Raw genomic sequence first — 24711 nt, forward strand, 5'->3', positions numbered from 1 at the left:
TGCAACACACGCATCACGCGCCATACCCGAATATGTGGGTAGAAAAAATGCAGTAGGTTTTGCAAAAATTTCTAGAGACTAAAGTCGACATACTGTCAGACCGAGCGCCGAACAAGTTAACCTTCTAGGCAAATGGACGGTGGTCAGAGCATGCACGACGAAATGCGTAGGTGTGCCCGAAAGCAGACTAACATATTTGCTAGCCACGTTAGAATTCGTTTTGCTTGGTTAGTTGGTTGACTGGTTGGTTGGTTAGGCGCTTGGTTTGATTGTGGTTCCACACATGTGTGCATACATACGTGCACAAATACTAAGAACTTTTTTATTTAAAATTTTTTTACTGCAGCTTGCGAAATTAATTTCTTTTTTTTTAGTGTTTTTTTTTTTTTTTGCCTTGCAACAAATTTTGTATGCTGTATGTGCAAGCTGTGTACCCAGCAGCGGGTGTTTGTTATTCTTTTGACTTCTAAACTTGATATTGTTTTTTGTGATTATTATTTTTAGAATTCATCAGTTACGTTTTTGTTTCGGTTTAATTTTTTTGCCGCTTCTATTTGCATCTGCTACTAAAGTTCGCTTGAATACATTTTGATGATGCTCCAGCTGAAGTGAGCGCGTGTTCAGCCGATTTTGATGGCTATTCAACTGAGCGCACATTTACATCTACATATGTAGCGTGATTTTAGGCGTTCGGGGAAAAAACTCACACGTCGCAGAGTTTGCTTTGAAATGAAGTATGGATATGTGTGTGTGTGTGTAAATATTTATAATGAAAAGTGTGTGCGTTGGCTCAATTATCAGCGCTATTGTGTAATAAAAAACGGAACGGTCTGAACGGAGAGAAAAAAAACCGTTTTGAAGTTGGGTGATCTACAAGTTCAATTGTAGAATTAAAGCAGAGCGAATTTTTTGTTACTGAAAATGGGAAATTCTACAAATTAAACAAAAAGCTTTGATGCAGTTAAAAAAATAAAAATAAATGCGTATATTTGTTCTAAACGTGAACTTCTTGAATTAAGTGTTCCACAAGTTCAACTGAAAATTTAAAACTCTTGAAAATGGGAAAGGAAAATGTGAAGCTGTTTAACTGAAAATGTGAAGCTCATGAAATAGAACTACCAACCCAAACAAAAAGCTATTTACGCCTAGAATATCTTAAAGTAAGCCAACTGACCACTTGAGGATCGAGTATTTTCCACAAAAATGGAAGCAAGAACATCAGGTTACTTATTTTGTATATAAAAAAAATTGAAATTTTTTAATTAAACAATGTTTTTTCATAATTTTAATAATTTTAAAACAAAAATTAGCTTTTAAATTAAAAACTGTGAATTAAAAATTTGAACAAAAAAAATTTGGAAGTTTTAATTTAAATTTAAATTTTTAATTTAAAATTTTTAGTTTAGAATTATATTTATTTTTAATTTAAAAAAAAAATTTTAAATTTTTTGTAATTTAAAGAAAAAAAAAGTTGATTAAAAAGTTTGAAAAGAAAAATTTTAAATTAAAAATTTTAAATTAAAAATTTTAATTATAAATTTTAAATTAAAAATTTGACCAAAAACAATTTGGAAAAAAAAATTTTTTAATGAAATTCAAAATTTTAAATTAAAAAATTGAAGAAAAAAAATTTTGGAAATTTTAATTTAAATTTTAATTTTTAATTTAAAATTTGTAATATAAAATTAAATTAATATTTAATTTTTAAAATTTAAAAAAATTTTTTTTTTTAATTTAAAGAAAAAAAAATTTGATTAAAAAATTTGAAAAGAAAAATTTTAAATTAAAAATTTGAAGAAAAAAAAATTTTGAAATGTTAATTTAAATTTAAATTTTTAATTAAATTTTTAATTTTGAAATTTGTAATTTAAAATTAAATTAATTTTTAATTTTAAAATATTTTTTTTTAATTTTTGTTTAATTTAAAGAAAAAAAAGTTGATAAAAATATTTGAAAAGAAAAATTTTAAATTAAAAATTTGAACAATTAAAAATTTTAATTAAATATTTTAAATTGTAAGAATCATAGCAAACAATGATTGTAAGAATCATAGCAAGCCATGATTTGTAAGAATCTAGTTGGCCATGTACATTTTGGGGGTTGGGTACAATATGATTTTGTTTCAAAATTCTGTATTTACAATTTTGTATTCAATATTCTGTATTCAAAAATCTGTAATGCAAAATTCTGTAATGTTAAAATTCTGTATTGCGGAACACTGTAATTTTAAATTTTGTAAATCAAAATTATGTATTGTCAAAATTCTGCATTGCAAAATTCTGTATTGAAAAATCGGAAGAGCATATGGATAAATAAAAAAAGTGCACACTTTTTTATTTTTCCATATGCTCTTCCGATTTTTCAATATAGAGTTTTGCAAAACAAAATACTGCCAATACAAGACTTGTCTTCACCCATATGGTTTCCTATATTATCAAAACATATTTACATAAAGCAAATATACATATGTTTGTATGTATTTATAGCTTCAGACAAAATATATTGTAGAATAATTGCAATATTTTCTGTATACTTCGTTCAAATACCTAACTGTTTTAATCAATTCCCATTCTTTCATTGTATACCAAAATACCCACCAAAATTTTGGTCAGTGCACGATGAGTCCAATATCGCTTTCCCCAGAACGCAAAACAGTATTGAGGCTTGGCATCGACGGCTAAAAGTTATTGTTGGGAAATGAAACTCAGGGTTGTACAAACTAATTAATGATCTAAAAGCCGAAAGCACAACCAGCTAAAATTCAAAATGGTCACAAAATTAGTCAAACGAAGAAGGCTGTAAAAGCAAACAACAGAATTAAAAGAATAACAAAAAAGGCTTATCTTAAGGCATGTTTCTTTTATAAAGCGAATTGCTTTGTTTCGCCATTATAATGTAATAACTTTTGTTTTGAATGAATTTTTGAATTTTTGTTTCTATAAAATCAGAATTCCATTATTCATAAAATAAATGTGCTATTCAGATAAGCGTGCTTATTAGGTTATCTGCTTATTTGGTTATATTGTTACAGCATTTTGATCGAAAATAATTTTGATTCCAGAATTTTAATATACAGAATTACAGTTCTCCATCATTTTGATCATACAGAATTTTAAATACAGAATATTGAACCAAAAGAATTTAGGCTGGACAGAATTTTTTTTTTTGATTTTTACAGAATTTTCATGCAAAAGAATTTTGAAAAGCAGAATTTAGTACCTCTCCCACATTTTGGTTCAGCCGTTATTCTTAGTTTTAATATGTACAGTTAGTTGAAATAAAGCAACCGAGCAGTGGAAACGTGCGTTTTCTTTTTCGGTTATATAAAGGTAAAACCTTACATAAATTAAAAATTTTAAACAAAAAATTTGAAGAAAAAAATTTTCGAAATTATAATTTTAATTTTAATTTTTAATTTAAAACTTGTAATATAAAATTTAATTAATTTTTAATTTTAAACATTTTTTTTTAATTTAAAGAAAAAAAAATGATTAAAAAATTTGAAAAGAAAAATTTTAAATTAAAAATTTGAAGAAAAAAAATTTTTCAAATTTTAATTTAAATTTTAATTTTTAATTTAAAATTAAATTAATTTTTAAAAATTAAAAAAAAAATTTTTTTCAATTTAAAGAAAAAAAAATTTGATTAAAAACTTTGAAAACAAAAATTTTTAAGTAAAAATTTTAAATTAAAAAATTGAACAAAAAAATGTTTAAAAGAAAAATTTTAAATTAAAAAGTTTTAATTAAAAAAAGGAAGAAAAAAAATTTGAAAAGAAAAATTTTAAATTAAAAATTTTAAATTAAAAAATTGAACAAAAAAAATTTTAAAAGAAAAATTTTAAATTAAAAATTTAAACAATAAAAATGTTTAATTTATAATTTTTAATTATAAATTTTTATTTTCAAATTTTTTAATCAAAATTTTTTTGTTTAAATTGAAGCCTACGCATTTGCAATTTCATTATAAATCAATCTAGAGTGTAAACTTCATAAAAAAGTGCTCAACAAGTTCACCAGCACTTTTTAGGCTTTACACTGCCTGTATTTTTTACCAGAAACGTCTAAAGTTTATTCCTAACAAGAATTCTAATGTCAACAATTTAAAGAATAAATAAATAAATACAACTAAAATTGAGCAGTTGAAAGACACACAAAACTTCCCCTCACTTCTTACTCAACAACTCCAAAGAAACGATAAACATCAAATAAAGTTTCAGTTTCCCCCAATAATAAACATTTTATTGCCTGCAATTTTTCATTTTTATTTTTTTAAATAATTTCCTAACCAAACATTTTAGCTTAAGCGCCTAAACATATGCTACTGACCTTTATGACCCATATTATGTTGAGCATATCGTTTGTGAAATAAAATAAATAACAAAAATATTTTCTTGACTTTATTGCAAAGATTACACCAGCCAAACCCCTACCTTCCGCTACTTTGTGATTACACTCTCAATATTCTAAATATTTGTGATAGCACAAGCAGAGCACAAACTCCGTGTGCGGTTTATTCATACGAATATTCATTTTCAGTAAATTCAGCATATTAATAAACCCTCGAGACATGTGTGGAAATATTTGTGTGCATTCGAGGAAGCAGTCTTTTTGTGTTCAAATATGTGTAAAAATGTTAAAGCAAGCAAAGCTTATTTTCAGGCGTTAACAAATAGTAATGTATGCCACACAAAGGCATATGAAGTTTCCCGTGTATGTGTGTGAGTTTACCAAATTCGACATAAGTTGAATAGCAAGCATATATTTCAGAAAATTTTAATACTAAAAAGAAAAGAATGTAAGCAATTGAGAGTAATGCAAAAAAGACTGGCATACTTTTGTGCGCACACAAATTATTCACATTTATTTTGTTGCCTTTTTGCACTCATTCGCAGAGCGTTTGGATATGTAAAACATTTGCGGTTTTTCTCAAATATTTAATAAATATTAAAGCAGCTTTACAATGCAAAGGCAGAATATGCAAAGTTTAAGGTGGCAGACTTTAAAGCATTTAAATTGTATTTGTAATATAACTGCCACATAAAAGAATCTATTTAAATCAATAGAATGCTCATGGCAAATGATCTAAGTGTGGAAATAAAAAATTGAGTTAATTCGAAATAATGTAAATTTTTTTCGTTGTCAAATAAACACGGCAGGTGATTTGGTGCAGAAAATGATTTGCTTTTTTATGGCAGCCCAGAGTAGTAAAGAGGTTGTGGCACATTTGCTTAGTAAACATCGATAGTTACTCATTCAATCAATCCAAAAATAACGTCTTCATTGAGAAATTAGTGATATAAATAGTTGTATATTAAGTTACTCTACTTTTAGAGCTAAGAAAATTATTAGCATATATTTAAGCATTTTCATCCAGATTTCGCTATGCAAGCAGAGCAAAAACATAGTAACTATCTAAAAGCCGGTTGTGATTTTAGAAGGTATATTGGCAATTGCTGTACTTTTAGTGCTAAGAAATATGTCGGCATACTTTTCGGTGTTTTCCTACTACTAAACTCAAAAACTTGCTGTTCAGATAGGCCAAAAATTTAGTTATTTTCGAAAAACTCCTTGCGGTATAATAAGATGCATATTAAATTGCTGTACTTTTAGTGCCAAAAAATATCTTAGCATACTTTCAGGCGTTTTTCTACAACTAAACTCAAAAACTCGCTGTTCAGATAGAGCAAAGCTTATTCTGATTTTCTAAAATCCCTTACTTTAGTGCTAAAAAATGTATCAACATGTTTTAGGCGTATATATCAAAAGCTCGGCCAAAATATACCAGCTATCTAAAAACCGGTTGTAAGATATTACGCAATTCCTCTACTTTTAGTGCTAAAAGGTATCGCAGCATACTTTTAGGTGTTTTTCCACAGCTAATCTCGAAATATCTCTATTCAGATAGGCCAAAAATTTAGTTATTTTCTAAAAACCCCTAGTGGTATAAATAAGTGGTTATTAAATGTATGTACTTTTAGTGCTAAAACAAATTTCAGCATAGTTTAATGTGTTTTCCTACAACTTTAGTGCTAAAAATATCTAAACATATTTTGAGGCGACTTTCTGAAATTTCTTAGATACTAGGACGCTTCTATACCATTATATGGATTTTAAGAATCAAAATTTCTTTATTTGCGTACTAATAAGCCCGAAAAGTTGAAACATCGTTTTTTAAATTTTTAAAGGCAAAAAAAAACGTGAAAATAGGTAAAATTTTCGTGCTCTAGACCACCGGGTACCCTTAAATGCTGTTACTGCATTGCAGTACATAACTGCTGAGGCTTGTTTTAACCCATTAGTCGAAAATCCATCACTTAAGTGTAATTATTCATCAAGTAGTATATTTGAAGGCGTTGCATTAGTGAAAAAGCGTTGCATACTTTTAAGGGTAAATTTTTTGCTTTTCCTTTCAAAATTTATCAACGATGGAGGAAAGTATGTGCCTTTTAGTTATTTACAGATTTGGTTAAATTAAAAGTAAGTTTAAATTATTCGACCGAAATTGCAAAATTTCCAAATAAATTAAAAAAAACTACGCTGCTGCACTTCTTCCCCTAACATTTGTCATTTTCTCTTCAAATCGTTTCGATACTACAATATTTTATTACTATTACAATCCTGCTGCTTCTTATGCGCCTCACTCTTTCACTACTCCGATCACCGCTCACACTCTCTCTCTATCTCGTTCTCTCCCTCTCTTAGCTGCCTTTTAATTTTTGTCGCCGCCTGTTATTTGTATGCGAATATTGAAATGTAAACACAAATTGTTTATCTTTTCCATTCGCTTGCTTGCCTGTTGGCCAGTTTGCCAGCTCGTATTTGTACTTCTTTACTTTATCAATCAATCGATCCATCAATCAGAAATACATTTTAGTAGAGTTACCAGCAATTTGCTTTTGAATACACGCACACACAGTAAAAAAGTGTACAAATAAATAAATTTGTGGCAAGTGAGTCGCAACAGTCGGTCGATGTGGCAAAAACAAGCGTATCGGCAACACAATCATCCGCAACAACAACAAACGGCTACAAGAGTAGCAGCAACAGCCAGCACAGTCTACTCGGGCAACTAACTATGCAAAACTACTGTACTAAACAAACAACCAGCTGGCTGTATGCACATGCACACACACACATGTGTGTGTATAAGTGTATGAGCAGCAGTACAGCTATTGAGTTTTGTAGAGCTGCTGGCGAGTCATCATCTGTTTTCAGCTTGGCAGCTTTGTCAATGGCAGGTACGAGTGCTGTTACAAATTTTCACAACAACAACAACGTTATTGTATGTATACATTGTGAAGTGTATACACTCTCTGGTACATGTAAATATATTTGTATTGGTGCATTTATATGACATCTGTCTATGACATTGACTAAGTCACCCAATCGACTATGAATCGAAACATATTTTTTGGCGCCAATGGCAGTAATTTACTGCCTCGCTGACTCTTTGTTAAAAACAAATAAGGAAGGTGCGGGGAGGAACGCTCAAATGGCATTGTCGTGGCATGGTGAAACAGCAACAAAGTTGGTAGGCTGTCAGTCAGCAAGTCGGTCATGCACTTAATGCTACACAAATGACAGATTAAAATCAGCCAACTGTCGGATTATGTGAATGAATCAATCGGTGGAGGAAGTAGATAATAAAAGTATAAGAGAGGGGTATAAAGAGTTAGGATACAAATTAAAAATATGAGCCCTGCAAATATCTGGGCTGAAAGCATCAATAATTTACAACATTTTCCGCAATTTGCTTTTAAGAGGCTTTTGAACGTTTTTTTTTTGCCAAAGAGTTTTAAAGCTTTAACAAAATATTTTTTTATCAACCACCAAATTTCAATTTGCTTCTGAAAGACTAAAATCTCAAAAAAAATCTTTTTTTTTAATCTTAAAATGTTTGGGATATGGTATTAAAGTCACTAAAGTCATATGGCTCTATAACAGACTTCGAACTAAAAAACTATTTTGTCTGGCTTCAAAAGTCTGTCGACTAATCAAAACTGGAAGTTCACCTACTCAGCTTCGGTTACACTCTGCAACTTTTCTCCAGCCTTTAAAATCAGAAACTAATTTTTGACAAAGTCAATTTAGAAGTCCATTTAGTTGACTTTTCATTTTGAATTTAAAACAAAGACTGAACCAGTGCGCAGAAACCAAATAAATCTAGTCAAGACATAAAATACTAATTGAATACATGACTAAAAAGTCAGATTACTAACCAGGGTTGCTGGATAAAAGCCTTTGAAATAGAGAAATTTATTATCTGGAATTAAAAGTCAGTTGACTAATACAAACTAAAAATCCAGCAATTTATTTTTGGAAGTCGAAAAGGGCTTTAACTATATTATTTGGAATTGAAAATCAATTGACTGTTGAAAATTATAAGTAAAGACTTTTCTTAAACAGCGCTGATCAATAGGCCTAATCAAACATGAGATACTAATTGACTAAATGGATTAAAAGTTAAATGACTAAAGACAAACTGAAAACTCAGAGATCCACCTCGAGAATTCTGTGACAACTTCTTAAAGTAGAGACTTAAATGACTAGTCTCAACTTAGAATTCAGATCTCTATGGCTTTAAATTTTTGGGAACTAAGATCGATGTTTACCCGTGAATATTAAGGAAATTAATAAATCTAATCCGAGTGATTTAAAAGTCAAGAGACTAATCTCAGCAGAAAATTCAAATTTCTAACTATATAAATCTACAGCACTGCATTTTTTATTCGATAATGTTGAGAAAATTAATTTAATTAATCCCCATATCATATCCGGATTAATTAAATTAATTTGCTAATTAACTTGCTAATTTACTAAAAATTACTTCGCGGTCAAGTGACTAATCTCAACTGAGAATTCAATTTTCAGATTTCTATGACTCTATAACAATTTTTGAAACTAAGAACGATTTTTCACTCAATAATGATGAGAAAATCAATGAATCTAATGAAACATAATTTACCTAGTGACTTAAAGGTCAAATGATTAATCTCAATTGAGAATTCAGATTTGTCATTCCCAGATTTCCATGACTTTCTAGCAGTTCTTGAAACGGAAAACATTTTTCGCTCGCTAGTGTTGAGAAAATCGATTAAGTCTTGACTTAATAAATGGCTGGCCGATAGTGTTGCAAAAATGAATTAAGTCAATCCTGTTGCGACTTTTTAAATCACTAAAAATTACTTAGAGGTGAAATGGCTAAACTCGGCCTACAATTTCTATGACTTATAGCAATTTTTCAGTTAAAACAATTTTTTACTCTACAGTATTGAAAACATTAAAAGATCTACTCCAAGTTGACTTACTAAATCACTTAAATGATTTAGTAGTCAAATGACTAACCGCAGCCGGGAATCCAAAAGTCAAACTTGTATGACTTTCTAGCAGTTTTTGTAACTAAGTACGATTTTTCACCCAATAATATTGAAAAAAAATTTTTGGAATCCAAGTTGAATTACTAAATGACTAGAAATTATTTGAAGGTCAAGTTACTAGTCTTAACTGAGAAGCCGAAATTCAAGTTACCAGATTTACATGCCTTTATAGCAGTTTTTGAGACTAAGATCGGTTTTTTACTCAGAATTCAGATTTTTTTTTAGTGAGGTCCAAGTATAATAGCAAATCCTTTATCTCGATGTCTGAGACCTCCTTAATTTCCTGTAGAAAAGGCTTACCGAAGGAGCAGAGTCGTGCCCTGGCTAGCCCCGGACATTCACATAAATAGTGGAAAAGACTTTCTTTCGCCCCTTCCGCTTGACAGCTTCTGCAGATAGAATTGAAGGGTAGATTGAGTCTAGCTGCATGATCCCTTACTTTCCAATGACCTGTAAGGGTTGCAGTGATGCGTGAAATTTGTCTTCTTAAATTAATTTCTGCTACAAGTACGCATTTGATCTTAAGCCCAGCATATTTGGCAAACTTGACCCGACTTACTAAATCACTGATAAACTGACTGATAATTAAAGCTCGCTCCACTTTGCCCATAAATATTTCATAGAACAACTCGCCATTTCTTTGTGAGTAGTTGAGCATTTCACTATGAGATACCTTATTCGTTCTTATCTGTCTGCCTATGTTTAACGAACTGATTGCTTGTCTTACTGACTTCGAAATCTATTAGTCTATTAGTTAGACAACTGATTGCTATTTACTATTTTGGCGCTAGCGTAATGATGGCTGCTCGAACATTAATAATTTCTTAGCTTCTACGAATAATGGCTAACTTTTTCTGCCTTTCTACCAAAGATATTGACAGCCTCTCTGGTTGGTTAAGTGGCTTCATTGTACCTTTGTGTTGCTGCTTTAACTCCTTTTCTGCACTTGCTTTTGTGAGCCACCTTTCATATGCCCCTTTTGCTCACACTGCACAGAGCGAAGGAAAGAAATCTACAATTCACTTAAAAAGAAAAACAACTTAAATGCCGTAATGTAATTTTAATGTATATCTCACAAAAACCAACAACATATTCGACAGCAATACTTACAACAACAACAACAACAACAAAAGGTCAACATTATGCCAACTAAAGTGAGTTAATGAAAATTGAGTAGCGTCGAGTGCAATAAGCAACAAATGGAATTGATGTGAAAAACGAAGAAAGCAGGAAATCATTGGTATGATTTAAAAAGGACTATCATCACCACCGTCAGCATCAACACTGGCTGTATGTGCCGGTGCATTTGTAAGTGTATTGGTGTGCTTGATGTAATGAACAGATGAGCTGTGAATAAATGGCAGTCAAGTGCAGAATGGTAATGTAAAGCCAGGAAGATGGCAAGCACAGAAACTGACAGCCAGTTAGGAAGCAGCGCCAGGCGGGAAGCAAAGCAGTAAGAAAGTGTGGTGCATTGAAATGTGTGTGTGTGTGTGTGTGCAAAAGTGTAATGAACGGAAGTGAAGTGTAGTGAGGCATTTGGTTTTAATGTACGCAGCTTTTAGGTTAATTGATGGGGTTTTATGTTTGTTGCATGTGTAGTGCGAATGTATCAGCATATATGTATGTATGTATGTGTTTTATTGAGGCTTTTGAGAGTGAAGAGGCGGAAGAGTAGTTGGTTAAGCGAATAATTAAATAAATGAATAAATAAATAAATGAATGAACAAATGAAATGAAAGTACAGGTACTCGAATGAGGAATAATAAAGTGATTGTTTGTGACATATTGAACCAAAACAAAAAAATGAGTGCTTTGAAAAATGTAGTATAGTTTGACAAGCGCCTGAAGGTGTGCTTCAAATAGTAATGAAGTAGTTCAAGCTATGATTCGCCAATAATTATAGCTATTTTTAAGTGCATACATCTCGCGAGCGAGGAGTGAATAAATCGATGCAGCGGTTAAAATAGTGAGTGGTTAAATAGTATAACTATTAACGTTACCAAATGTTACCAAATGCGCTCAAATATATTTTACAACACAGCGTACTCCACTTTTTCAGCTCCACTCTACGTTTCAGTTATCTCTCACATTTACTTATATAAATTTAATTCCCACTTTCATTACCATATTCATTAAATCAATAATTTGCCAATAGGCAGACTTCTACTTTAACTCATAAAAATCACTTTTCCACCCGTCCATTCATCCTCTTGTTTATGCTATTAAATTTGTATATAAATATTAAAAATTATTTCATACATGGCGGCCTTATTTATTCCAAGCGCCAGCTGGTCGGCTTCTTCTTTTCATTTCAATAAACATTTTTTTTTTGCACTTCTCCTGGCTCAGTCGAACGGCCAGGCAGCATGCGATGTGTCGAACACGTCGAAAATGTGGTGGCAGAAACAGGCAAACAGCGCAAGGTACAACAGCAACGCTTCAACCCAATTACCAATCAAGCCAATTCGTGTTTGCCTGTCAGCCATTTATGGCACTCATGCAAAAAAAAAAAAATTTTTTCAGAATTTTTTGCTATTAAAATAAATAATGGTAGCATTTTTTGTTGTTGTGATTGCAATATAATTCGAAAATAGTTTCACTCCACTTTTTTGTTTTGCTGAAAAAAAATATTCAAAATATGTTAAATAAATATTATTGAAATATTGGCAAAAATATTGGCGTTCATAATTTTCAACAAAAAAATTAGGTCGGAAAAGCCTCCTTTGCCCCCTAATACTAGGCTACTCCGTGGAAAGTTGTCGCTCTCGCCTCAACTGCTTGCATGCCAAGGCGGCTTTTGCTTGCATTGCACTGCAGCTTCTGTAATCAACTACTGCCACTGCCGCCATCTGGCGCCACATGAAAGTCAAATAAATAACATGCAAACGACAGGTGGGCAAACGCCGAAAAGTGTATAGCAAACAGTGGCATGCAAAAGAATGTGTGTGTGTGTGTTATGTGTGCTGCTCACGCATGTGCGCTAGGCTTGTGCGGAGTGAGGGGAAAAGAAAGTGAGCAAAATAGCCCTGTTGGGAGAAGAATTTCATTCAAAACTATGGTGACGCATTGCATGACATGTCATGCGACGTGCACCGAAACTGGGATAATTACTTTCTCATCAACTCAAGCTGATGAGTCTGCACCACAGCTATTCATTACTTACTTTATTTCTCGACCGCTTGGAGATCAGTGCATGGCATGTCCCGCACCGCGTATTCGCATGAGAATTTCATGTTTTGCGTGGAAAACGAATCTAAATTCTCTTCAAACCACCAAATGTGGACTAAAAGTTTTCTCACATGGTCGCGTTCGCCAAGCAATCATTTCTCTGCTCGCACACCATTGCATATTCGTATTTATATTAAGTGCAATGGCAAATATTTAAATTCGAGTAAATGAAGTTCACAAATATTTATCATTCAACTTGTGCAAATTTTTACTCAATGCACTTTGTGGCGGTAGAGAATGGCATTTTATACAAATGTACATGCCAGCTGGTGGTGTTACTCATGGTATCATTGCCACATGTTTTCGTATTTTAATTTTTCATATGGCATATGAATTAAGATGCATTTTTTTATGTATTGGTGAGTTATACTATACTCGTAAAATGTGAAAATGAATATTTCGTGCGCATGGAAAATTACCTGAAAATATGAGAAAATAATGGCTGAATGAAACCGAAATTAAAATAATATATATCTCTCATTTCCGTCAAATGATTACTAATAAGTGACTGAAATATAAGAGTTGGTATTTCAATATATCATAGAAATAGAGCTCATTATTAACAGATGAAACTACTGGGAGTCACAAGTGACCAAAACGTATGTGCAGGCGGCATGTAATATTTTGAAGAGCAAATTTATTAAATGGAAGTTTAGGTGCAGACTGTCCAAAGTGGATACTAAAAATGGTAATTGTGTATAGAAAGTTGTGGCTAGTGACTAGTGACTAGTGACAAGTGACAAGTGACAAGTGAAAGATTTCGATTAAACACAAAACAAATTAAGGCAAACAGAAAAGTTCAAGTACATTAGATTTACGCGGAAGGAAAGGCCAAAAAATAAGCGAAATCTACTAGAACACTTCTCTGATAATTTGCTAATAAAAAGCAAAGATTTACAAATGACAGATGATTAAAACTAGGGTCACGACTAAAGGGGGTAACATAAATAAAACGATCTAACATGACAACGAAAAGATGAGTTCTGGGGTGGGACAAGTGACAAATGACAGCAGTAAGCAATAAATATAAAATTTTAATAGAACTGAATAACTAACCGTCAAGCATTTGCCAACCGTATGGCTCAGTATTAGTTTTGAGTTAACGAAAAAAGAATGCAGAGCATACTAGATCTTATATGTGGAAAGCGTAGTAACTTTGAACTAAAAAAGGGATTTATATTATCCTACATCATCTACCCAATTTAGTACTAATTCTAAACCATAGAAAATGGGGTGCAAAGCTTACCGAATTTAATATGCAGATTTGGACTGTGAACCATCGAAGAAGGCATGCAAGGCAAGAGTGTACTAAATCTCATCTGCCGAACTTAGTATCACTTCCAAAGCCCCGAAAGAGGTATACTGAGTGCACTAAATGTTAGCTGCAGATTTTAGTACTGTTTTTGAACTATCAAAACAGTGATGCATGGCGTACTAGATGCCATCTCCCGAAATTAGTACTACATCCAAATCCTCAAAAGAAGGATACTGAGTGTACTAAACGCTATCTGAAGGTTTTAGTACTGTTTTATAACAATCGAAAAATGGATTTACTTTCGGCATGTCATCTGCGGAATGTAGTACTACCTCCGAATTGGATAAAAAGAAATGCAGAGCCTACTAAATTCCATCTGCTGTATTTAGTACTAATTCTAATGCGTTGAAAAGCGATGCAGAACTTACTAGATATTTTCTACACATTTTACTACTGTTTTAGAACTATCGAAAAATGGATGCATGGCTAACTAGAACTCATTTGCCGAATTTAGTACTTTTTATAAAGTATCCAAAGAGAGATGCAGAGTGTACTAAATTTTACTTGAAGATTTTAGAACTGTTTTCGTACTATCGACTGTACCAAATCTCATTATAAGACGTATGTGCTAAATTCTAATACCGACACTGGAACATAGCCGTACAAAATTCATTATTTTCATCTTTTTTTGTTAGTTTTGATACTTCTAAATTCAATAGAATTGAGCCGGTTCAGTAACGGTGAATTTCCGTGTAGAATTTTTATAAACTTTATTTTATTGTGGTCATCATGTGGCTTTCTGTTTCATTTAAAGTTTCCATGAATTGAGTAAATATTGTATATTTTCCAGCCAATTTAGTGCTAATTAATGAAAAAATAAACAGAAGTAGTTTTCTTCTTCTTAAATTCCTTTCTGTTCGCTCATATTTTTTGCCACAAAATTATAGTTTTTTTAATAATTTTCATACTCAAGCTAAACTTAGCTGCCTCGTGGCCTTCTATTTCCGCATTCCCATTTCCTCCACTGCCACACCATCTACTCAAGTATTTGCATCACGCTACTCTAATGTTGGTTTATCGCCTTGCTACTCAAAGCAAATCTTAGCCAATGACTTTCAAAGCTGACAGCAGCATCACTATTATATTTTCTGCCGCTTTTGCTTTATTAAAAAAAGTATAAAACCTAAGAAAATACTTGTTTCGGCACCCAGCTCTTATACGCGTACATGTATTTCGTTTTTTTTTTTTGTTTTTTGCTCTTCTGCTGGTACTCAACTTCCTTTCCGACATCTTTCTGGCCTTTTTTGCCATATTTTTACATTTTCAGATTTTCTGCTTGTCGCTTCATGCCGTTATGTGCGCATCTCCTGCCGATTTTCTGCTGTTTGACGCTTCTAGCAACATTTCGCTAACTTTCACTCTCCTTCAGTTTTGTTGTCTGCTGCACCACTCTCTCTTCACTCAGTCACTTTGTATAAGATTATCCTTTTAAATTGCAATGATTACTTTTTCCTTGCTCCCAGCATACCCGCACACACTGCAAGCATACAAACATGCAAAGTAAAATAAAAGCATGCACGTTAGCATACAAATACATACGCACACATACACGCGCCCGTACACACGTAAATGTCTTGCCTCGTTATGGCCTGCGAATGAGTTGAGAGTTGAATGTTTGCGAAGTCTGCATTGCGCATTGTTATTCAACTAGTTCAACTAGCGGCGGCCAACAAACCACAACAACAAAAATAATAGCGAACTGTGAATGATATTATTTTGCTATTTCCTCATACTTTTCCTTCAATCAACCTAACGATGCTGTACTATTCGACTTTATAAGTCACCCTGGCGTATACGCAACCTCAACTCAGCACAACTCAATGCAGCTCTTACCGCCTCTTACGCTCTCCTTACCCCCTTTCCCCAATCTCTCTCTCTCTATATCTACAGCTAGACAGCAGCACAATCATTCAAGGCAACGAGCGAAAATATTTATATTCATGTCGCGGTGTTTCGAGTGGAATTGCAATGACTGTCCGCCGCAGTGCTTCCTTGCACATCTCTATATATGTTAGTGTGTGCATGTATTTTTGTGTTTATTTGTCTGTGTCGCAATCAGAAACGTGTTAAGAAATTTTTCATGTTCCACTTGCCTCAGCTTCAGCATCAGTCCTCCCAGAGTCGAGTCAAGTTAAGTAACCAGCCAGCGTGCGATTTCGACGTGCAGTCCTTGGCCACTGGTGCAGCGTGAAATGGACTTGACCGTTCAGTGTTTTTTTTTTTTTGTTTTTTTGCACAACGCTTTTGATTTGGTCTCTTTTTTCTTGTTTCGTTGTTATGCTCGTATTAAATGTCATTTCACATTTCGTGACAAGTCGGCTAATCTGACTGGAAAGTTATTTATTTCGCCTCACTGCATCGCACAAGCGCTACAGCACACCCGTTCATACCTCACACGGCCACCCACACGCATACCCACTCCCTTCCAATGCCGCTCCTCAGTTTGATATCGCAGTCTTTTTCGACCACGATATTATATTGCTTTAGTTTTTGCCTCTTTTCACCCCACCTTTGCCTGGGCTCCCAACTACTACTGCCTTCCCACGCTGCTTGTGCTTGTGCCCTCACCACCTCAACCTCTTTGTAAAATTTGTTTTTTCCCAAATATATGCACATTTGAAAGCGTGGGTAAAAACTTGTGTATGCTAATCGTATCCGTTTTTTTTTTTTCTTCGCATCTTACTTACTCGCTTGCCACTTATTTTCCACTCCAACTTTCGAATGCAACTCTGCGCTGTCGCAGGAAAAATTGCATTCTATTAAATTTACGGATTTCCATGCAAATTTATATTGTCCACTTTGCTATTTTGCACTTACACAAATGCGCCAACTGATAAAAAACCGAAGCAGAAATGAAGAAAAGTATAGCAAATTTAGAAAACGAAATAAATTTTATGAAGTGACAAATTTATGTTGACACTGAATTAATTTTCTAAAAATAACGTTTTTTTGAGGCCAAATGTAAATCAAGTTTGTGAATTTAGTAGGGGGATCGTACTTCTATTTGTGTGCCGAGTTATGAGAGGCAAAAATTTACAAACAGTCGACATCTAAAATTATCGAAATATAGAAAAAAAGTGCGTATAGCGGAGTGCACATAACAGAAGTGAAAATTTCAAGGCAGACAAAGAAAGAGGGAGAAACCTGAGGTAGAATGAGAGTGAGAGAGAGAGAGAAAGAATATATATCTAAATAAATGCACAATATTTGCAGAGAATACAAATAGACAAAATTTACAAAAAACTGAGAAGGGTCAACCGGTGTAGGTAAACGGCGGGCACAAACCGTGGCAAAAACGCGCACTACTCCGAGCTTTTATCACCCGCACAAACACAGCGATTCCAGGACCGCAGCACAAATTACTGCAAAGCAATACCAATAAATCCGCCGCCGGAATGGATAGCACTTTATAGTACGCACAAACACTAGCCAGGAAACGGAAATAAGCGCCAAGAAGTAGGCACCAAAAAAACGCGAAATGGGCGTTTTTTGGGTCCCAAAAAGTAGGCACCAAGGAAATATAACGCCAAAAAGTAGGCACCAAAAATATATTTTCTACAAGTTTGCACCAACAAACAAGCGCCAAAAAGTAGGCAATTTTATTTCTCACTACACATTAACAACCCCATGGAAAAACTCAGGAGAAATAGCCTAAAGTGTATCTAAGATATAGTATATAAGGTATAGCTCTCTCTCTCCTTTCCCTCTACGTTATATCTTTTTTCTCTCTCGCGGAACGAAAATGCCCAAAACGGTTGCATGGCCTTGAATTTTTACTCTCCATTCTCGCTTGTCCATCGACGCCTAAGAAGTTTCACTTCAAAAATTACTCAGCTCTGTAGGAAAAGCGAAGTGGGATGTTTTCTTCACAGTGGGAAGTGAGTGCGATATACTCGTATCAAAGTTACTAGAATGAGTGTTAAAATCTTTCGCAGCAAAATTGTGCATTTTACACAGAATTTTAGTTTGCGCTTTCAATCGTTCCGTTATTTTTCTAACCTTTGTAATTTCTTTAGAATTGTTTTTTTTTTTGTGTATCTCCTTTTGTCTTTTCAGATTCCCATATTTTTGTTGAATTCTCTTCCATTGATTTTATCTTCCATTTCTTTTTGGTTTTGTGTTTTAGTGCCTCTTCAAACCCACTCCTTTTTTCAAACTTATACAAAATCATGCCTTCATAACTTTTTTTCACGTTCAAAGTATGTAAATAGATTTGGTTTCCCCCAGATTTTGTACCTAAAGAATATTGACCAAGTCAGCGTCGAAGCCAAAGTCTATTTTGATGAACTTGACAAATTATTGTAAATTTTTTTTTTTTGCTTACAAAAGACATCAAAGTGAGTTAAGTGCATTACTTTGAAAAGAAACAGAATAAAACCTATTTAAAAAACGATATTTTCCCTTCCCGTCTCAGGGCTAGGCAGTGTACTACGAACCTCTCATCTCCTGTGGGTGTTTGAATTTTAACAACAAAGTGGAAAAAAAACTATTTCTCTATTGGCAAAAAAACCAACTTCACTCTCTCCTAATTTACGTTATAATTAAACTGCGCGTTTGTGTCCATTTTTATACATTTTGATTCTTGAATTATTACTGCATCCACCACAAAAACCCCCACACACGCAAGCCCACACTTTCTTATAGGCGCACGTGCACATGAGCTGATTCCTTTCCAGCCACCAGCCGCCAGCCACCAACCAACTACATCGCCACCCTAAGTAGCTGTGAATTGCACCACTGACAGGCGGGAACAAGCCACTCAAACAAATTTAATGCCCGACCACACACTCACACATGGGCATGTCACATATTTGCTTCACTCATGCATAGGTATGTGAGCTGAGCTTTGTCTGCCACACACAATAGTTTGCAGCGGCGCGCAGCTACTTAGGAAGACAAATTGATGTTAGGCGACTTGAGAAATGAAAATGCTGGTGCCAGTTGAGCTGACTACGATTGCTGCGAGTCAGCAAAAGCTGGCGGTTGGTTGAGGATGCATATACAGGAATGTTGGCGTTTTTCTGCAAATTCTGCAATTTTTATTTATTTTTTTTCATATGTGCAACCTTTTTTGCGCGTGCTGTAGAACATAATTTACTTCAGTAATTTATTAACTTTACTTTGCCACAAATATCCGTTGATAGTACAAAGTAGTCGAGTGATTACGTTTACTACTTAGATGCTGCTTTACAAAAACAAAATCCCTACACTTTTCCGCAACTATTTATTCTACGCTCTAACAGAAAAGATAATACCATTTTTTGCAGATTTTTTTAATTTTTTTTTTTTTTGTACTTGAAATAAGATACGTTCAGTTTTATAAGCAATGCTGACCAATATATACATACATATTTTTTTAATTTTCACAAATTTCTTCTCTTACTTATACTCGCTTCTCGCTTTTCGTCTACTTGCAGGGTCGTTGTAATCGTGATAAACCGCCGTGCAAATATTTTCATCCACCACAGCATTTGAAGGATCAATTATTGATAAATGGACGAAACCATCTTGCCTTGAAGAATGCACTGATGCAACAGATGGGTATGGCAACTGGACAGCAAGTCATACCGGGACAAGTGCCAGCAGTGGTGAGTAGAAAACCAAACATTAGACTCTACTTATTTGGTACTTCAGTAGAGATGATAGTAAATTTTCTATTATATTCTAGCATAAGAAGAATATTCCTACTCATATGACTAGCAAACAAAAAGCTATACGCATTATTCACTCTGATTAGGGTTAGAGAAAAAGCAAAAAACTATGCTCCTTTCATGGAAAAAATACTGCGGCTTGCAAGCTCATATAATTTTTCATAAATCATTGCATACCTCCGATAAGATGCTGTGGTAAAAGCTGCAATGCACACATAAAATTTTAATGAAGGCATTCGAGTGATTGTTGTAGAGCTTTAATATCTTGTGGTTGCATTGTACGCAAGGCATTGCATAGTTGATTGGTAGATGAGTGGGAGCAGATGAGTCGGTGTTATGAAGGAGAAAATATAGGTAGCAAAGGGAAGGCGATAACTGGTTCAGTTGGTAATGAGTTCAAGACTTTAAAAACGTAGGAATTTAAGAAATGTTTGCTCGAAAAAATGTGTACTTATATTTTTGTATTATAAAGGGTGGTTAAATTTCAAGGGCTAATGTTGGATGTGAACCACACCTAAACGTCAGCGACACCGTTGGACTTCTTTCTTTGGAGTAATTTGAAAGAAAAGGTGTACGTCGATAAGCCAACAACAATTCAAGAGCTAAAGGATGAGATAATTCGGCACATTGACGTCATAGAACCTCAATTATGCCTCAGCTTCAACGAAAATTTAGACCATCGGATGGAGGTGTGCCACCGAGGTCGCGGCGACTATTTGACCAATATTTTGTTTTATACGTAATTGAACTATACCAGTATTATCATAATAAAGAGAAATAACAATAATTTCCAAAAAAAATTGTATTTTATTCAAAATCAACACCGGCCCTTGAAACTTAACCACCCTTTGATAAGGAACTATTTGAATTTCGTCGTCTTTGGAGGTGTACCGCCGAAGCCGCGGCAGCCATTTGGCTAATATTTTGCTCCATACGAAATTGAGCCATACCAATATTATCATAATAAATAAAAGTGACAATAATTTCCTAAAAAAATTCTATATTATTCAAAATCAACACCGGCCCTTGAAACTTAACCATCCTTTACAAGGCATTGAGCTTTACGACGACGTAGACATAGCGCAGCGAATAAAGATCAGCGGCCACGTAGGCTGGGTCATGTTGTCCGAATGGATACAAACGCTCCGGCTCTGAAAGTATTCGATGCGGTACCAGCTGGTGGTAGTAGAGGAAGAGGAAGGCCACCTCTGCGTTGGAAATGACAGGTGGAGAAGGACTTGGTTTCACTTGGTGTGTCCAACTGGCGCCGGTTAGCATGAAAAAGAAACGACTGGCGCGCTTTGTTAAACTCGGCCAAAATTGTGTAAGCGGATATCGCGCCAATTAAAGGGTTACATGGGTTTCGTCGGGTAAAAAAATGCCTATTTTCAATATATTTTTTTCTATGTAAAAAATTATTTATTTAATTTAAGCTTTTTTCTGTCTTCTAGAAACATATTTAAAGAATAATTTCTGAAATTTTGAATAAAAAAAAATTAAAACTCCTCCATTGTGACGTCATTTCCGGTGGCCCCTCGAAAAAAAGGTGCGACCGCGTTGTCAGAATCATCAAAAATGAAAAAACAAAAATAAGTGTGTAGTTAAGACCATAAACTCGTGCTTGAACGAAGGAAAGAAAAAAAGTAAAAATTGCAATTTTGGCAGACATTTTTCCAAACAAATGAAAATTTGCGGTCAAATTTGCTTGACATTTTGCTTTTTTTTTAATAGTTTTAATTGAAAAAAAAACAAAAATCCTTCATTCAAGCAAGAGTAAAGTATATCTCGAACACCTGTGTAAAATTTCATCAAGATTGGTTCAGTAGATCGACTTCGAAAACACGGTTCCGAGAAAAACGCGATTAAAGTTTTGAGTAACAATAAAAGTGGCTTGGAGCGCACACCTTCCCAAGGCTGTACCTCCGAAACTATTATTCGGATCGACTTGAAAATTTAGAATATAATTATGGATTTTTCGATTTCTTGAACCAACGAAACCCATGTAACCCCTCAAGAAGAAGACAAGGCATTGATATTGAATGGTTTCGAAATCTTACAATATTTAAAAATTTAGTTGTATGAGAAGTGTCACACCTGTATTGATACCGCCCACTTTTCATAATTATTAAAGCATTGATGTATTATGAATCTGTCCCATCCAAGTTCCACTAAGAATTATATTTAAAATTAAAATTATACAATATTTACCAACTGCAGGCTTTTTAAAAAAAAAGTTGTCATCAAAAGCCTTCAAAAACATTTCCAATGCCTCTGTAGTAAATATTTTACTACGAAATTAAACTTTAAAGGGTTAGGGGTAGTCAGAAACGAAAGAACGATGATTTTCAATATATATCTTTTTTTAGCATGGCATTATTACATCATGTTTTTACTTGACTTTAGCAAACTTTCAAAAAAAAAATAACAATAATTCTGAAAGTTATCGCTGTTTGTGTGGAGCCCGTTTCTCCGGAAGTCCCTTGCGGTGCTCATCACTAGTCCTTGGAGATTCATCTAAAATCAATCGGACAAGAGAAATTAGTTTTATTCATAAACAATCCTGTGCCTGATCGAAACCTTTTTTTTCAAAATTAACAATATGGCGACCTCAGGAAATATTTTTCAGTTTTTCGAGAAAAAAAAAAACGGCAATTAAATGTAATAAAAAAAATCGAAATTTTTCAAAAAAACAAATCCCTCGATCAGGCACGAATTTTTTATATTTTCCAAAAGCAGTATACATTTTTTTTAAGTCTACCAAGCCGTTTTTAAGTTACAGTGATCACCAATTCAAAAAACATAGTTTTGAGAAAAACGCATTTATCGTTTTGCTATAGATTTATGTAGAGTTAAACGAATTATTTAATTACTTACACTGTGTAATCTACTCCCGGGCCATATAATAGTTCTTGAGCGGCAGACTAATCACCTACCAGTCAGAAATCAAAACAGATTCACGAAACCAACGCAAGACTGAGTCTTGTCGCGGCTCTACGCTCCCGAGAGGAGTCAACAAGGAAAAAAAAAAATAATAATATTAGTTCTTCAGCCGTCATAGCAGCTTCCAAAATATCGATTTGCTGTTGCCTACGTAGCATTCGACCTTCTCGAGTGTTATCGTTAGAAGTCGGTTGCTTGCAGCTGCTGCTCTCTACTTGCTTTCGAACGCTCCGGAGCGCCCGAGCGCCCTTTGTTAATTGTTGAATAACTCGAAAAGTATTTATCGGATTCACTTCAAACTTTCACCCAATATTTTTAAGACATTGTACTTCAAGAAAATGCTAGAAACCAAAATACAATTTTTTCAAAATTCTGACTACCCATAAACCCTTAAAGCACTCCTTTTAAACTGTTCACAAAACCTTTTCAGACATAACTAAAAAGCCAATTGACTAATTATGACAAATTTCCAAAATTATGCCCTAAGGTCAATGACAGTCTAAACTAACATTCAAAAATAGTTTTTCTTATCGATTTGCTCATCACCTGGAAAATCGCCTTGCTATTTGATCATAAAAACTTGTTTATAAATTTACAACAATTTCATTTAAAAATGGCATTCAGGCACGTAAATTATTTTTCAACTATTTTTTAGTAAGAATATTCTATATTTCGTCGATAGCTAAAAATAGGTTTTCTCTACAGAAAAAAAATAGTAAAAATTCAATCAAAATTTTTTCAACTGTCAGCTGGAAATTAATTTTCAATGCTGATAAATCAGTAGCAGCGTCAACAGCAGCAGCAGCAGCAATTAAAATGAAAAGCACACTTGAACAGCCCGCTGAATGACGAGGCAAATAAATATAGAAATGTCGAATAAATACTTAATAAGAAATTACATTCAATTTATTAATTGCAAATAAACTAAAGACACACTAAATCGAACAAGAATTTTCGGAATGCCCATTTCAAATTCTATGTATTTTGTACTTGTTTTTTCTTACAAACCTCTTACCATTTCTATGCTCGCTTTCATTACTGCAACCTCTCAGATCAGCACTTTGCCAATTTACCGCGGACAGTGGAAATTATTTTTCGCGCCGGTATGCGTAATATTAATTTAAAATTTCAACAGCTGAATGACAACGCCATATTCTCGGTTTATTTTGGTCATTCGCTCATAACGCCTTCCCCCCCCCCCACTGCACCAATTCATCAACCGTCGACTGACAAGCGGAAAAAGTAGAAATTTGTATTTAAATTAAAATTCATAATAAACTACGAAGTGGGCGGAGTAAATGATGGTAAATAACAGCTACCAGTTAACTGCCCTTAGCCTTTAGCGACTAAATACTGCCATCAAGTTTAAGCTGCTCATACTTTTCAAACGCCCGGCCCCCGCCGCCATTTGTTGCTGACTCGAAATGACTCATTGCTTACAGCGCACGCTGGCATAACTGAGTGCGTATTTATGTGTGTTTGTCTGGTGGACTGATGAATAACAAATCCATCATTTCCATTTAACAACAATGTCAGTAATAGCTTGTCGGAAGGGAAAGGGTCAAACCCGTGAACGCAGTTACTGATTATGCGGAGGTTATAGCCGTCTTGGAGGTAGGGCGTCGTTAGTGAATAGATGTGTTACTTTAAATCCTGGTGCTACCTCTTCGTTGTACCTGAAGTAGTGTATAAATCTTTAATTATTTTTACGGCCATTTTTTCCTAAGGCTACCTAACTGTCAGAATGTTTTAAATTGCTATAATTATGGAATGATTGCTTTTTTCGAATGTAAATCATCTTCAGCAGTTAACTACCGGATATAAGATTTAAGACTCAAATTTAACAAGTTCCTATAATATGTGGAGATAGATTTTGTGTAGTGATTAAAAATAATTATCAATCGATAATGTAACTTTATTTTTCATAGCGCCAAAAAATATAAAAAAAAAATTATATCTGCTCAAGACACACTCAACAGATAGCATCAGTGGAGCAACTGATTTGATTTTTTTGTTTTTTTTTTCTTAATTTGCCTCTAGATTGTCAAGTTGTGTTTCAACTGCTACTTAACTGTCAATCTTTCTTTAACGATTTTAATATTTTTGGGACCAAGCGCCAAAAATCAAATACATTTTTCATATTGTTTTTGGTGCACTACTGCCAGTTCAATAAAAGCCTGAATCCTGAGCCAAAA

At 33.7% G+C, this 24711-nt stretch overlaps 1 protein-coding gene across 1 annotated transcript in view; it reads left to right on the forward strand.

Annotated features, from left to right (window-relative positions):
• The window catches only part of LOC128868435 (ice-structuring glycoprotein-like), a 215919-nt gene that overhangs the window by 144219 nt on the left and 46989 nt on the right, over positions 1-24711 (forward strand). The window contains exon 3 of the mRNA XM_054110522.1: positions 19343-19513. Coding sequence (XP_053966497.1) covers positions 19343-19513 — 171 coding nt within the window. The remainder of the gene's footprint in view (positions 1-19342; positions 19514-24711) is intronic.

This window comes from Anastrepha ludens, chromosome 6 (genome assembly GCF_028408465.1).
Source record: "Anastrepha ludens isolate Willacy chromosome 6, idAnaLude1.1, whole genome shotgun sequence".
Taxonomy (NCBI): domain Eukaryota; kingdom Metazoa; phylum Arthropoda; class Insecta; order Diptera; family Tephritidae; genus Anastrepha; species Anastrepha ludens.